The sequence below is a fragment of the Typopeltis vanoorti genome, chromosome 6 (assembly GCF_054136105.1).
Source record: "Typopeltis vanoorti isolate ZY-2024b chromosome 6, IOZ_Tvanoo_1.0, whole genome shotgun sequence".
In the NCBI taxonomy this organism is placed as follows: Eukaryota; Metazoa; Arthropoda; class Arachnida; order Uropygi; family Thelyphonidae; genus Typopeltis; species Typopeltis vanoorti.
The window spans coordinates 104,175,406-104,193,374 of NC_143554.1; the positions used below are offsets into that span (position 1 = coordinate 104,175,406).

Here is a 17,969-nt window from a genome sequence, read left to right on the forward strand (position 1 = left end):
TACACAGAGAACAAGCTACACTACAATCCAACTGGTTTGTTAAAGATACTGACCAACCGCTACAACAATTGTTGGCCTGACCTCTGGTGGGAAAAAAAAAAAAAGAAGCTACAACTAACAATTAAAAACAAAACTACAACAATTTGCTCTATCCAGCAAGCCCTGGAAACAAGAACTAAAAATCATCAGCGACACATTCATAAATAATCAATGCCACCTTTAAACCACCCACTAAACTTAAAACCATATTCAGCTCCTCTAAGGATCCTCTCCTCATATTAGCACATCCTGGAGTCTATTGCATCTGCTGCACCTGTAACTTAGCGTACATTGGTGAAACAGGATGGACAATCCCTATTAGAACACATTAGATACATTAAATATAACCATTATGGTGAAGCAGGCCTCTCAGACCACATGCTCAACACCTTACACCAAATCAACTGGAAAAACACCCACTCTTTACACCACACAAAAACCTGATATGAAAGGAAATTTAAGGAAGCCTGTGAAATCCTGATAAACCACCCAAATATCAACAACAAAGATGGCATGAAATTTCCAAGGATCTGGATGGCACACATTCAGCCTACCTAATATATAAGATCCAATATAAGTCAGGACTCTAGCCAATCTTCAGCTAGTGTTAGAAACCATTCCATACCAACTGGGTGGAATGTACAAGTATAATCATGATGTTAATATATGTATATAGATAGATATTTGTTGTTGCGCCCAATGTATTTCCACAACACAGATAACACTAATAATAGGACACTAGCATTGATGTATGTGTGTATATATATATATATATATATGATGATTAGTACTATTAACTCGGGGTTGGGATATGTTCATTTTTCTAAATTAACTGACTTAAAACCCGAGAATTATAACACAATGACATTTATTTGAAAAAACGCAACATGTTTCGTCAAGAACAACTTAATCAGGCAATAAGAACATAGAAAGATATTAAAAGACACGAAATTAACATTGACACACTCTAAAGCTATACAATTATAAAGCCATAATATTCGACTGTAAATTACAGTTATTATGAGCTTGAACTACAGTCCGAGTTAAAGTTCTATTGTTGTACACCTGTGCGTGTGTGGAATCACGCGATCTCCAGTATCTAATAGTAGAGTTGAAAGAGTCAGGCAAATTATAGCTAAGATTGTTATTCATGTGAAAAGGGTCCAAGGTGATTTCTTTTGACTCGACAATGCGGCGCTCTACTTCATCATGGCAGATGTGTAGGTTTGAAGTTGATGTCCAGTTTATTTCATGTTGGTGGCTTTCGTTGTTCGTGTTTATTGAAAACAGGACAGGGCTTGACAGAGCAGTTGCTCTGGTTCTTTTATAAGCAATGTCTCGCTGGTGCTCTTCGAGACGTAGTAAGATAGATTTCTCTGTCTGCCCATAGTAAGGCTTTCCGCATTAACAAGTGACCTTGTATACACCTGGGAATTGTAGAAGGTTGTGAGGTTGTTTACAGTTGTTGAAGCGTGATCTTATTTTTGGCATAGTCGAGAAGCATGTTTTTATGTTAAACTTCTTTAGAATTCTACTCAGCTTTTTGGATAGTGTGCTGATATATGGCAAGACGATATGACCTTTGGAGTCGTCCTGTGTCTCTACGTTGCTACGTTGACGGTGGGATAATTGGTTGTTAATATTTTTTAGAGAGTAGCCATTGTTTTTAAAGGTCCATTTAAGATGTTGTAGTTCCTTTTTCAGTTCTTCTTCATCTGAGAGTACAGATCTTGCACAATTCGCTAGAGTTGATATAATACCCAACTTTTGCACTGGATGGTGATGGGATGACGCATGCAAATATCTGTCTGTATGAGTTGGCTTTCTAAATATAGAGACTTTAATTGATTCAGGCATCTTGGTGAGTTTAACATCTAGGAAACAGATGGAACTATTTTCTTCAATCTCCATAGTCAATTTTATATCTTGATGGCGGTTGTTTAAGTGGTCGCGAAACTTGTGAAGATACTCAGTACCATGCTCCCATATGAGGAATCTATCATCCACATATCTAAGCCAAATTTTCGGTTTTAAAGTAAAAGAGGAGATTTCTTTTTGTTCAAATTCCTCAAAAAAAATGTTGGCTAACACAGGAGAGAGGGGGCTTCCCATAACTAATCCTTTGACCTGTTTGTATAGTTTACCTTCGAATTCAAAATAGCCAGAGTTCACACAGTGAGATAACAGAGAGAACATTTTAATTGAAATCTTGTTTTTTAAAATATGGAGAACGTCCTGTGTCGGAACGTTGGTAAAGAGTGCTACCACGTCAAAGCTCACCATGATGTCAGAAGATTTTAGTTTTAGGTCCTTTATTTTAGAGACAAAATCTGTTGAGTTTTTAATATAAAAAGATTTTCCCGCATAAGATTTTAACGATGACGCCAAATATTTGGATAACCTGTATGTGGATGAGTCAATGCTGTCTACTATAGGTCTCAGTGGATAGTTTTCTTTGTGTACCTTCGGGAAACCATATAACCTTGGAATGAGGGGGTGTAAAGAGCGGATGGAGAGCTGTGTATTCTGTGGAATTTCTGTGGTCTTTTGTAGGAGATTATTGGTTCTATTGTGTATTTCTCTTGTTGGATCTCTCTCAATTTCCGAATAACTATCTGAATCTAAATTTTTTCTCGGTAGTCTATTTTATCTAGAACTACAGTTGCATTCCCCTTATCAGCCTTTAAGATGACAATGTCCTTGTTAATTGCAAGTCTCTCACTAGGGGAGAGACTTTTAATTTCTCCCCTAGATTTAGATATTAAGATTTTTTAATATCTTAACACTGTTAGATTCAGATAGTTATTGCAGGCACACATATATGCATATTCGTGCACTCACTCTCTCTCTCTCTCTCTCATGCACGCACGCACGCACGCACGCACACGCACACACACACACACACAGAGAGAGAGAGAAAGAGAGCATGAATATGATACAGATTCTGCTTTCTTTCTCGATCGCTTTCTCCTTTCCACTGTGAGACTGATTCAAAGAAGAAAACCATATATATGCCACGGACATACAATATCAACAGTGATTTTATTAGGAATTATGGGAAGCCGGGGTGCATAAGGGCCAAAGCTGTATAACTGAGAGTAGACCTCCACATAGCCTTTAAAGGAATGCAGAGAACCGACCAGGGCTTCTGACCTAATGTCCAATCTTCACCTTCTCATGGTGCACTTTGTTAGGTATCTACCTGGATACTGAACAAACGAGGATGGGCTAACAATTTGGAATTTAGCTGACCAAATTATATCATTATTGGTTAAACCACAATATTAAATGATGGTACAACATAACAGAATTTCATGCCAGCTGGGACATCGCCCAGCTAAACAAAGAGAACCAGGGCAAACAGCGAAAAGTCAGCTACTGAACATACCCTAAAATACGCTCCAACTCAACATCATCAGAGTTCAAGATCAGTACTATCAACATAAGAGAAATGAATGGCAAAGAAATGAAGCTAGCTGAGGAATTGGATAAGTACTAGATCAATATAATAGAGGTGACTGAAAAAAAAAAGACAAAAACTGATGAGATTTTTCTGAGCAATAAATACAAATGTTATATTCAGGCAATGACAAACAAGGAAAAGAAGGAGTAGTCATAGTACTCAACACTAAATATGAGACTAATCTTCTTGAATGGCAAGCAATTTCAAGTAGAGTGATGTGGACAAATATCAGAATGGGGGAATTGGACAATGAGACTTACATGTGCCTATGGTCCCACAGAAGGTTCTACTAAGGTAGAAGTGGAGGAATTTTTTGAGGCTTTAGAGAAAGCAACTGACACAATGAAAAATGAAAAGTTGGTCCTTGTCCGGGATCTAAATAGCAGAGTAGGAAATGATTGTCAGACATACAAAAATATTTTGGAAAATTTGGAGAAAAGAGCAAAGCTAATAATAATGGCAAATACTTGTTGGATTTCTGCTCAGGACATGGAAATGTTATTACCAATACTATGTTCCAACATAAAAATGTGCACAAATTGCCATGGAGAGAAGATGCAAGGAATAAGAAAAGTCTCATTGACTATGTCATTGTTGATAGTGATGTTTTCTCTCTGGTGTAGGACACTAGAGGGTACAGAGGATTTGAAATTGGAAGTGATCACCATTTAGTCTTGAGAGGATAAAATCAAATTTCATACTGAAAAGAAGAACATGCTAGCAAGTTTTAAAGCGAATAAAAGTTGAGCAGCTCTCAGATGTGAATGGTAAACTAAAATACACAAACATCATTCAAGAAAAAATGAGAGTTTGAGAACAGGAATCAAACCTTGGAGATTCAGCAGCAAGCTCTGAAGGAAACATTGATTGATTTTGCCAGAGAGGCATGTGATGAGGTTGACTGAAAGGATAGAAAAATCAGAACTCCTTGGTGGACACAGGAAGTTAAACAGGCATTGAAGAAAAAGAAGAAAGCATATCAAAAGTTCCTGACAAATAAGTCAGCTTGTGCTTTTAGAGAATACAGAGACAAATGTAAGAAAGCTAAACACTGTGTAAAATAGCTAAACAAAAGTTATGAGAAGAGACTTTGGTAAGAACATTGAAAATAAATATTGAGAAAGTGGCATTTGGAGGTTGTTGAAGAAGCTCAGAAATGGAGGAAAGATTGGTGTAAAAGGAATTAGAGATTATAGAGGTGATATGAAACTGGAGAAAAAGATATCCTTTTTTTTTTTTTTTTTTGCACTTCAAGTGCAAAATAAACTTTCATCATCTTTCTCTAAATCCAGAGTAATTTAATAATCAGATGGTACACCCTTTGGCAACTCATATAGGTAAATATGACCTCTACATTGCTTCTGCCTTAGTATCACCACTTCTCGGTCTGCCTTCCACTGATGAGACCTCAATAAAGGTCGAAACCAGTCTGGGTAATGGCCCTTCCCTTAATGCATAGCATTATACATGTCCACAAGGAGATGTGCTTTGCATTATGGGAGATATTAAGACAAGGAGTGATGAGAGCTTGGTCCACCTTTGCTATGAGTTGCCAACAGATGAACCACCTTGCCTCAGTCCTGAAGATATTTTAAGAAGGCTACACTTGGATAAAGGATTAAACTAAATTTATTAAAACATTTCAGCTACTTAGGCACGATTTTTAGTGAAGATGTTAAATTAAATATGGAAATAGACAACAGGTTCAACAAAATGGTATGGTAAGAAGTCAACTGGATAAATTTATATGGAATATGAGAGAAATTAGTCAAAACACTAAATTAGCTGTATACAAGACAGTGTTCAAACCTGTTTTAACTTATGGATCTGACCACAGATATGAGAGTCCTGAGAAAGATTAGGGGGCACACGAATAGACGCCACCAATGGCAATATCATATAAAAAAAAAAACGAGGATAATAGGAAAGAACTTGACATTGTTGGCATCCAGGAATGTGTTATCAGAGCTAATCTCAGGTGGTATGGTCACTTAAAAGGATGGAGGAGGAGGAAAGATTAGCAAAACAAGTGTTCTCTGCCAGATTGGCAGGAAAAAGACCCAGAGGAAGACCAAGATATAGGTGGATTGATGCAGTAAAAAGTGCCTTAGAAGATAGAAATATAAGATCTGACAATGCTGAAGCCTTGACACGTAACAAATTGATTTGGAGGAAAATTGTATATAGGAAGTTAGTAATGATGTAAATATTTCATGTAGTACACCTAAATCTCTTTTTCCGCGATAGATACGTTCCTAAAAATTACACGTAAATAGAATTCGAGTAAAAAGAACTACTGACTCCATAGAAAAAGTGAAGATTGGTTCCAAACCTGAAATATAAGCAAAATAATGAAAAAAACAAACAATAAATTCGTTAGGATCATAAGATTTTTATTTACATTTCATGGAGAACACACATACATATAATGAATTGTAATAACTTTAAAAAATATATTCATTTCAGTTGTTTCCTAAGGATTCTATAAAAAATTATGTTATTCGTTATCAGTTTCTGACAATAAATGCGAAAGCTTTCGTTTTTGTGAGACTGTAATAATGGCATTATCGTCATCGACTTCCGCCTCGACTTGTGGAAATCTTTTGTCATGTTTTGAACAAAAGTACCACTGGATGTTTCACTAGTTTTAGGCATGAACTCAGTTATTAATCGCTGTGTAGATGCTTTAGATAAGTCGCGATATAATTCTCTGTATGAAGACATTAACAACTTAAGCTCGTGTGAAAACTTCCCAGCATGTTCTTCATTTGGATCATGTCGGGCAAAATAATTGCCTAAATTACTGGCCAATTTAAGACCTTTAATTATATCAGCAGTAAAAGAGTAGGATTATCTTGATCATTATCATTAACTTCTTCACTTTCAGGAATCTCAGAAACAATCTCCACTATTTCGTCTTCGCTAAGAGGTTTATCAATTAATGATTCTTCAATATCTGCTGACGTAAGATAATCGAATCCTTCTCTGCCAATTTCACATACCAAACTTATTATATTGGGGAATTCTGTAGTATGATTGAAGGGAACAGGAGCATTCTCTTTAACACATCTGGGCCAAATAGCTTTCCAACATGCATTCATTGTTTCTTGTCTCAATTCAAACAACGATAATCGAACCTGATCAAAAAAGTCCATAACTGAAAATTTTTTCCACACATCCATAACTGACAGTGTTTCATCATCATTTAGCTTGTTCAAAATGCACTGAAATGTTCGTCTGACATAATATATTTTAAAAGTTGCAATTATACCCTGATCTAGAGGTTGTAGCAATGATGTGGTATTGGGTGGCAGAAAAAAAAATTGCACATTTGGGTGTTCTATGGCAGGATGCCCGGGTGCATTATCAAGAATCAAAAGCACTTTAAATTCGAGAACCTTGTCATAACATCTAATTTCTGGAACAAAATATTTGTGGATCCAACTCAGTGAAACTATCAATGGTTACTTACCCAAGCATTTTTGTTGGCCATCCAATGAACTGGAAATTTTTGAAAATCTATGCCTTTCATTGGCCGTGGTCTTAATGATCGATTTATGAGCAGTGGTTTTAACATCCGATCTCCTAAAGCATTCGAAAACAAAATAGGAGTGTTATGGTGGATTCAAAGCAGCAAAAAATCCTTTGCTGCTTTGAATCCACCAAGAGTTTTTTGCATTTTTGATACGTAAATTCTGTTTGGCATTTTTTCCAGAAAATGCCGGTTTCATCCATATTCCAAACTTGTTCACGAGTTTAACCTCCATCTTCAATTATTTTAGCAAGATTTTGTGGAAATGCTTTAGCAGCTGTTTCATCAGCAGAAGCCGTTTCACCTTTAATTTTTATATTACGAAGAGCATGTCTGTTTAGCAAGTTTTTGTGGAAATGCTTTAGCGGCTGTTTCATCAGCAGAAGCCGTTTCACCTTTAATTTTTATATTACGAAGAGAATGTCTGTTAATAAACTTAGCCAGCCAACCATTGCTTGCATGAAATTCATATTTTTTCCTCGATTGAGATGAAGTATTGGCTGCAGTTTTTTAATCTGTTCATAAAATCTCAATGCTGATTGCTTGATGGAATTTCCGTCAACAGGCATTCTTTTTTGTACATTATCTTCTATTCACATCACTAAAGCTTTTTTGGCCTTTTCTAGAACAACATCTCTTGTGTATGATGATCATTTCACACTTGATTTTGCACCAGAACATACCTCTTTTCAAATAGCCTCTTCATTTTTCTTTATAGATCTGACAGTTGATTCATGGACTTCAAAATGCTTACCCACAGCTGTCGCACTTTTCCCAGTTTGAAGACAATCTAACATTTGAATTTTCATATCCAAAGAAACGGCTTCCTTTTTTTTTTTTTTTTTTTGGTTATTGGCAACATCATGTGAGGGCAAAATTATTAATTTTATGACGTGATTTTTATTTTGATTTCACTTAAAAAATGCAAATGCAAAAAATGCGTTGTCTACTCGAACACCAAATTAAAACTGCAAAGAACTGCTTTTTTATGCACAGTCAGTTATGTAATTCGTTGAATTCCCAATAAATGAAATTCGTAAGAATTTAGAATTTTCTTAATTGAAACGAGAATGCAATTCTACAAAATTCTCAGAATTTTTTTGAATTACGGATTTTTTCCTAACTTAGGCTTTAGGTTGGTCGCGTAAAAGTGAATAAAAATCACGTAAAAAAAATTATTTTTGATATCCCAATTCGTGTAACTCTGAATTTGCGTAAAAAAAATTCATATAAAAAGAGGTTTAGGTGTACTATCATATTCTGTACACCCCTTGAAGTTAAATGTCAGGAATTTGTTGATGATGATGGGAAGCCTAATATGTTATACATGGTAGGTGATGTACATAAATCTGGTACAGTGAACTCCCACTACATTGGATTAGTAGACACAGAAAAAATAGTTCTTTATAATGGAAATAAAGAATATGTCACAGCATTAATGCTATGAGAATAATTTCAGGAATTTGGACTGACATTCAGGAATTTATTATAGTAAGTGAATTCATGTTTTTTTATCATGTTATCTCAATACAAAGAATTTCTAATGCTTCCATGGACAGAGGAGAAGGATACACAGTAATATACTTAGATTTCGCAAAGGCTTTTGATAGATTACTGCATGATAACTTGATAGTCAAAGTAGAGTGGATGGGGTTGAATATTAGATTGTTGCATTGCATTGGAGTCTGGCTATATGATAGGTATCAACGAGTTGTGTATGGGGGAGTGATATCCAGGAAAAGGAAAGTTACTAGTAGTGTGCCTCAGGGGTCTGTTTTAGGGCCGTTGCTGTTTAACTTGTATATTAATGATATTGGTGAAGATTTGGATGGAGATATTCAGTTGTTTGCAGATGATGCAAAGTTGGGACAAAGAGTGAAGAGTAGAGAAAATGTTGTGGCCTTACAAGAAGATCTGAATAAATTGAGTGATTGGGCACAAGAATAGGGATACAAATTTAATGTTGCAAAATGTAAGGTTTTAAAATTTGGAGAACAAAAATGGGATGTAGAATTAATGCTTGTGAGAATATATTGTCGGAGGTGGAGAAAATAAGAGATCTTGGGGTGATAGTGGATAAGGATCTGAAATTTAGGAGACACATAGCCAAAATTGTAAAGACAACACAAAGGCATCTGGGAATGATTCGGAGGAACACTGACTTGTAGAAGTAGGGAGATTCTTGTTCCATTGTATAAGGCTTTGATTAGGCTACACATGGACTATTGTGCCCAGATTTGGTCACCTGGTTTTCAGGAGGAAGAAGAGATGTTGGAGAGGGTCCAGAGCCGACTGACTAAGGTAATTTCTAACCTCTGGAATGTCGAATATGAGGAAAGATTGAGAAGATGCAACTTGTAGAGTCAGGTGGACAGGAGGAGGAGGAGGGGGGGGGGGTATGATAGAGACCTACACATTATTAAGGGGTTGTTATAGGATCAATGCTGGAGAGGTTCTACAGAAAAATAGTGGGAGATCTGGGGAGAACCAGAGTCATCCCTGGTTTTTTTGATACAGAGTTGTGAACAATTGGAATGCCTTGCCTGAGAGAGTGTGGTGTCTGCAGAGAATTTGAATGTGTTTAAAGCATGGTATGATGAGCTATATAAAAGAACCTCCTGGACTTCGACTCATTTGGGGTCTTGGTAATAATAATAATAATAATAATAATACAAATAGATGACATAACTGGACAAAATTTAGAAGATACACTCTGGCAATTATAAGGCATATTTTAACATGTTCATTGCCAATCGCACGATGCAAGTTCTCACCAAACAGCCAATCACGCGTTATCGCGTGGACGTCGTTAACTAAATAAAAAAAAGTTGGCCACTACACGAAATTCCAATTTTCAGCTCGGCAATGAACGATATCGTGCGATCATGCGATGCGAGTTCTCACCGAATGGCCGATCACGCGTTATCGTGTGGACGTCGCTAACTAAATAAAAAAATTAAAAAAATTTGGCCACCACTTGAAATTCCAATTTTCAGCTTGGCAAAGGAAGTGTTAATGTGGAAGAGGAGGCATTTTTACCAAAAGAAAGAATGCACTACTTCACTAAAAAGTGAGAAATATCATCAATCACTGCTTGTCCTTGTTAACTTAGTGGATTCCATTGCTAATTTGTAGAAACTACAATCGTGCAAGTGATGCTGGCCTATTCTGAAATTTTCTGTTAGGGATCTTAACATACAATTATTTCTGCAGTTGTTATCTCTAGAAATGAAAGAAAACAGTTTCTGCAATATCCTTATAAAAAAAAAGAGAGAGAGGTAAATTTTTAATAATAAAATTTAAATCATCATTCGGATGTGAGTGGGGTTGGGTGGTAAAGATTAATTTGCTAATGTTAATATAGTTTCTTACATATTACTTACTGATGATCTGAAAATAAGGCAAATTTGTGACATGGATATTTGGTAAAAATTTATAAGAAATAAAACCACATTATATGTAAAGGAATTAACAGAAATCTTTACTGTTTTATAGACTAGGAAATCATTTCACTCAATAAGCATACAAATTGTTTGAAATTTTAGAGCAAAACTAAAAGAAGGAAAAAATATACTCAATATCAGCCTTCAGTACTATAATAATATTATGGCAACAATAAAATTTAGAGCAGAAACCTCTGGAATATCAGCTGAGAGAGAGAGAGGTGTCAGGTAGGATGCCCTTCACCATATTTGTTTAATCTGTGCCTGGAAGAATTAGTAAAATAGTCTATTCCAGTAAATATGGAAATAACTGTGAATGGATAAAATTTAAATGATACACAAATATATATATATATATATGATAGTATTATTTACAGATAATAAGGAAAACCTAAAAGTATATGATTGAAAACCAACATAAAAACAGTACAGACTATGCAATACACATAAATTTTAGTAAAACCAAAACAATGGCAATATGCAACAATGAAGAACAAAACTTAGAAGTGGAAGGGAATGAATTGGAAAAGGTTAAAAAAATTCAATTATCAAAGCACAATGATCACAGACAGGCTAAATTATGAAGAAACTATTAAACTAAACCAAACTTACAAATATATGGAAAACTATACATCTCTCCAGAGAATTTAAAATCAAAGTATGTAGTTCAATAATACTCCCCCAGAGTTCTTTATGATGCAGAGAGACTTGAGTTAACAAACAGGAGGAAGTACAGAACTGACAACTTTTACAACAAGTGTTTTGAGGAAAATAAATAAAATGTCAAGGAAAATCAAAACCAATCAAGATATCAGAGAAGAATTACACTACTCATTTCAATAGTAGCATGAATCAGAGTAAAAGAGTTACAGTGATAAGAACATGTGTATAGAATGCCTATTAAGAGGTTTCCTCAAATTCTCGAAAATGGAAGAGTAGATAGAAAGATAATCCAGGAAGACCTAAAAGCAAGTGGATAAAATATATCAAGAGTCTAAGAGATCTGAAATGTTACAGAAATTTAAATAACTTAGCTACCGATAGATTGGATTGGAAAGCTATTGTTCATGGTAACCTACCCCCCCCCCAGGCAGATGATGATCATCAAATTCCTAATATGTATCCTCAGTGGATGAACACAAAAAACTCAACGCCATCATTCTGAACTTCTCGACGGAAAATGGAAAATCACTACAAGAGGACATCAAGAAACTAGCCAAAGAATGCAGCATCGATCCCGAGAATATCCTCAGGTGGCATCGTTTCAGGCCTATGAATAAAAGGAAGGACGGTGCGAACTACTATAATGCTACTATATGAAAGGTTTATATTATTGCCAACTTCCTGTCAACAATTTTGGCAGATAAGACTAATTCACCAAATTAGTCTTATCTGCCAAGACTCCAATATTATTAGGTCTTACATTTCTGTCTTCTAAGGTATTTTTAAATGCATCCCACCTATATCTTGGTCTTCATCTGAGCATCAAACACCTACTTACTAATCTCCTCCCCAATTCTATTTTAGTAACCATAACACCTGTGATTAGCTCCGATCATATCATACATTCTTGAATGCTAAACAATTTCCTTCCTAAAATCTTCATATTTAATATAATTCTGCCAATGATACCACTTGTTCAGTTCCCTAATTTTTCTCAGAACTCTCATATCTAGTCTCCAATAATTGATCAACTGTTACTTTTGACTAATGATCTGACTAATTTCTCTCCTATTCAATATAAATTTATTGAGTTGACTCCCCCACCAAAATAGTTTTTCTAAATCTAATGTCTACTACCATATTTAATTTGCCGTCATCACTAAAAAGTGCTTAAATAACCGAAATCTTTTAGTTTGTTCTAATTTTCCATTCAAGATGGAGCTGATGTTTTCAGTGTTTCTATCTATTTTCAGAGCTTCTCTTTTTACAGCTGAATTTTATAATTTAAAAGTCTGGTTCATGGAATTACATAAGTTTGTAATTCCATGAACCAGACCTGATATTTGTCTAAGAATACTAACATTCTGATAAAGGAAAATTTATGATTGTGATATTAGTGCCAATACACATGCATTATTGTGCTCAGATTTACCAATATTTTATGTGTGGGATGTCTTGAGCATAAATCATGCAAATAAGCAAATTTAAAGAATGTAAGGGAACATATATAAAGCATGAACTGAATCTAATTTATGTTAAACCTTATTTATTAAAAAAAAAACAAGATGTAGATGACATGATATTAGCATTAAACTCACATAAAAAAGCAAAGTTTATATAGAATTCATGCCAAAACACAAAGAGAATCCTATTAGTTACATAGAACATTCCTCTTAGGAATGAAGTTCATTACAGATCGCATGCAAATTAATAAAAAATAACTTATATTAGTGATGATAAGAAGAAGTCATTAAAATGAAACTATAGAAAAGATCATAAAAGAGCGAGTTGGTATTCTTTAGCATGTACTTTAAATCTTAAGGGAATTTCTCATTTTAAATTTATTTCAACATTTCTATTTTTTTTTTATCCAATTTCTATAAACTTACCATAAAGCTTAACATTTTTCTGAATGAATGACTCCCAGTCATCATAGGCAAGAATGCCTAAGGGCTTCCCAAAACAAATAAGTTCTGAGGACTGACTTTCAGTATTGCTCCAGGTAACATAAAATAGTTCTAGACCAGAAAATGAAATCTACATTAAGAGGATTAATAGGATAATTTCAGCAAAGTAAAATCGAAATCCTTATTCTAATCTTCAAGAATATATCAAAATGCATGATATAAAGTAATGTGCCAATTAAAATTGTCATCAATACTGGTTTTATCTCTTCTAACAAAAGACAATCCTAAATATTTTGCTTTGCCAACATAGATACTAATTTCAATTTTTCTTTTTAACATGAATGCTATAAGAATGTTATACAAGAAAACTAACATTATGAATATCTTAAAATTTTATCATGACTTTTCTCAGGATATTAATGAAATGTCTATTTACAATCCAATACAGCAAAGTTTTTTTGAACATATCATAGAGAATACTATCGATATAGTAACAAATCAGTTATAAACGTTTTATAAAGTAAAAAATAATGAAAACCAGCAATATTCACTTTATCTCTGAACATGTAGTTATTTTTATTTTTTATGAAACTCACACTCATGAAAGGTTATATACAGGGTGTTCGGGATAAATTTGACAGTTTCGTAAGGAAAAAGAAAATCTTCTTTGTATCTATTAAATTTAATGAATTGACAAAAAAACATTACAGGCAGAGTTAATTACAATACTATCAACAAGATTTACTCAAAATAACCACCATTAGCATCGATCACAGCTTCAATTCTGCTTCGGAACCTCGAACAAGCTGATGCTACAGTCTCCCTGGGAAGGGCCGCAAAAACTGTTTTAATTTTATCCATTAACCGGGCTTTTGTATTACTGGAAGTGCGATTGGTGTCTTTTTCAACTGCGCCCCATACAAAATAATCCATGGGGTTAAGGTCTGGGGAGTTTGGAGGCCAAACATTTGGACTGGTGAAGTCGTAGAAATTTTCAGACAACCATTTTTGACTTTTCCCAGAGGTGTGGCAAGGGGCCGAATCCTGCTGCCATACATACGGCCTACCATTGGCTACCCTTGTTATCCAGGGCTTGACTACAGTTAGCAACTCCACGAACAAAGCCCGAATTCCAATGCAAGCGTTCTTCAACACCTGTTCCTGCAGATTTGCGAGGAATTCTGCTGTACGAACGCAATCAGATCGTCTGCTAGGGATATTTCTTCTTGCTACATCCTCGTAGTCACCATTGCAAGTCTCTAGTTCATGCCTGATTGTTTTTACTGTATTCAGGGAGCATTGGGCAGCAGTCGTAATATCCTTATTTTGATGGCGGGCACGAATCATCATGATACAAGTTATTCTCTTCCATGATTCAGGTGGGTTCCAGCTATCCATCCTTTCTGACATCTTGTATATGAATGAAGAAGGGTCCAAACTTTTAAATGAAGAGAAGTGTGTGTTAATACATGTAACTTACGGAAAAATATAATTAATTATAAATATGTCAAATTTATCCCGAACACCCTGTATACATATCTAAAGACAAAACGCAGAATGTCTTCAAGACTCTTTAGAATTGCAATAAGGTGGTAGTCTCACACCAGGAGGTGAAACCTAAAGATTTTCAAAAATATTTATAACCATAGTGGATCTCAAACCCACAATGCAAATGTTATCCAACTAGGCAGAGCAAGCTATTATTATCTTCATGTGTTGAATAATTATCTCCAGGATTTAGAGCATTTGAGAATACAATAATTTTTGTAGTTATGCATAATCTAACATTGAAATTCTCACCCAAAATATTTTTTATATTTCAGAAATACTGTGTTTGGTTCAAAAAAAAAAAAAAAAGTCTTTTGAAGCCAGATGCAATTTCCAAATGAATTAGCATCTGCTGATAAGTGAATAAGTCATAATTACTTCCTCAGGAAGAAAACTTGAAAAAGACAAGCCTACACAAGTCTTGTCTTTTAAAGGCATGTTCAAATCTCATGACATTTACTAGAAATAGCAGTATTTTTTCCACATGTAATCTGAGTTTATCATCCTGCGAAACAGGCAAATTGGATCTGAACACACACACACACACACACATGCAAATACGAGAAACCAACAGATCCCTGAAACATAACTGACCACATTATTCTACTAACAAGATAACTTGGCCATAGCATTCGTTACTATGTGAAAACAATTACACGTTTTCATATATCTCCAAAATAGTTACATGTTCTGGAAGCAACACAACAGCTGTATGATTTTATTTCCTTTTAGTGCATAGTTAATGTAAGTCTCAACAGACAGCAAAGATTTACAACTTCTAGATTTAATTTATACAAACTATATAATTATACCATAATTAATTCTGATTTCACAATAATAGGTAGAAATTAAAATTGGAAAAAAAACTACAGAAATATAAGGAAAATGTGTACTGTTATGGGTTTCAAACACTATCAAAGCATTTCCAAAGTTCTGTAACAAAAAAGAACAAAAACAACAATAACTTAACTTTGTGTTGTTATTACTGTTTTGAAGTAATGGTAATCATGTTTTCTGATTTCTTGTCAAAACTGCTGGCCACAACTTTTGTCAGAAAACAATGATCCACTCTTTTGCAGTTGATGGTTGTGTTGAAGATCATGGTAAATGTGTTCTGACTGTTCCAAGGATGCATTTTATTTTACATCAGAAGAATCTTATTCAAACAACCAAAAAAAGTCTTCTGATTCTGATGGCATTTCTCAGAATGTTCTGAACATATGTACTCCAGAGTTGATTGCTATATAATCTTTTTATTCATTCCTAATCCCCATGTAACTATCCTGCACACTGCAAATTAGTTTGCATTCAACCTTTCCCCAAGATATCCAAGAAATCTGTATAAACATATTACTATCTAATTTTTCTCACTTCAATTCTTTCTAATGGAATATAGCATACCTGACAATTGGATTCTGAAACTTCCAAAAAAACTGGGGGCATCTTATCATATAACCCATTACTGAATAAATGTCATAAAAATTCTGTAGATCAAGAGGGTAAACCCGATGGGAATTAAATAAAGAGCAGCACAATTAAGCAGAAGGTGAAAAAAAGTTTTTTGAAGGAGTTTTAAAAGAGAAGGGTATGTCACAAGCTTATGAGTGGTACAATGTGAAAGCAAGAAGGATAACCAGCATAGAAAGGTAATCAAAATCAGATTCTATCCTATCCTATCCTCTTTTCACGCCAGTCTCAATGGACTGTGACAGCCAAGTAACTTGCCTTCTTATGAGCCTGATTACTGATATAATAAAGTGGTTAATCATATCTGCATTATTATTATTATTATCTAAGACCGCCAAGGAGTCAAGGACTCATCAAGGGAGGATGTAAATTAGCCAACCCAGCTAATCATACCTACCCTTGAATTCATTCACACTAGATGCACTCACTACCCGTAAGGGCAAATTATTCCACTCACTCGCTGCTCTCTCTCTGGGAGAAAAACCTAGCTCTTAACCCTTTCTTGACTGAGAACAACCTTAACCTCCATGGATGCCCCCGTTCTCTCCCCATCTTCCATATAACAAAAAATTTCATTAGTTGAAATGCTGTAACACCCATTCAAAAGTTTATAGCCCTCTATCATATCACCCCTTTTTCTCCTGTTAACCAGAGTCTGTAATCCACATACTCGCAATATGTCCTCATAATCTAAATCCCATAATCCGGATATAATCTTTGTAACTCTTCTTTGCACCCTTTCCACAGCTTCTTTATCCCCCTGGAACCTGGGAGACCAAATGTGTACACTGAACCCTGAGATACACCACTGGTTACCTTAAATCTGGCAAGAATTTAAAGATCAAAGCCTTATAAAGAGGCAAAATTACTTCTTTATCTTTACATGTCAAGGTTTGCTTCAACATACCAATTATCCTCTGAGTTGTATTTGCAACTTTTGCTATGTGACCTTTGAACTTTAAATTCTTATCTATCAATACACCAAGATCCCTTGCCTCTTCAGTTTCTTGTAGCATAACCCTGCTAATATAATATGCCGCTGGAACTCTAATCACGCCAAAGTGCATAACTTTACACTTACTAATTAAATTGACAGCCATTTTCATTAGCCCAGATTTCGTCTATTCAAATCATTTTGTAATTTCTGAATATCAGTAGCATCCCTGATTGCCCTGCCTATCTTCGCATCATCAGCAAACGATTGCAAATCTGATGATAGTGATAATGGCCCAAGGACTGAACCCTGAGATACACCACTGGTTACCTTAAATCTGGCAAATTTACACCCACTGTATACCACTTTTTGATATCTGTCTGTCAACCATCCCCTGATCCAAGTCAATAGATTATGTTTTAGTCCCATATTCTCCAGTTTACACAACAGCCTATCGTGTGGTATCCTATCAAATGCCTTAGAAAAATCCAACATCATCATAGGGTATCCATTCCCTTTATCCAACTCAGCCGTAACATTGTTATAAAATATGAGCAAATTGCTAAAACATGACCTTCCTTTAGTAAATCCATGCTGTTCCCTGCATAGTATAGAATGCTTGTCTACCCATTTCTGTATGCGAGTTCTTACCAACTTCTCTAAAATCTTCACTACCACACCAGAAATACTAATAGGTTGGTAGTTAGACACATCAGTTTTTGCACCACCCTTGTGCAATGGAACTATCATACATTCCTTCCATTCCTGTGGTATCTTACCTGAGCTGAGACTCAAGTTATACAAATGTGTGATAGGCCTAGCCAATTCAGCTGAACATTCCTTTAACAAACTGGCAGATATTCTATCTGCCAGTTTGTTAAAGCCCCTATTGACAAATTCTTATCCAGGTTATGCAAGAGCTCTTCAACTTCATTTTCATGAACCTGTAACTCTTTATCTAACGTAGCAGTAG

General features: G+C 35.1%; 1 protein-coding gene across 1 annotated transcript in view; it reads right to left on the bottom strand.

Annotated features, from left to right (window-relative positions):
• The window catches only part of btv (dynein cytoplasmic heavy chain beethoven), a 1,245,321-nt gene that overhangs the window by 546,049 nt on the left and 681,303 nt on the right, over window positions 1-17,969 (bottom strand). Inside the window, exon 45 of the mRNA XM_090394552.1 lies at window positions 13,030-13,158. Within this exon, the coding sequence (XP_090250678.1) occupies window positions 13,030-13,158 (129 nt within the window). The remainder of the gene's footprint in view (window positions 1-13,029; window positions 13,159-17,969) is intronic.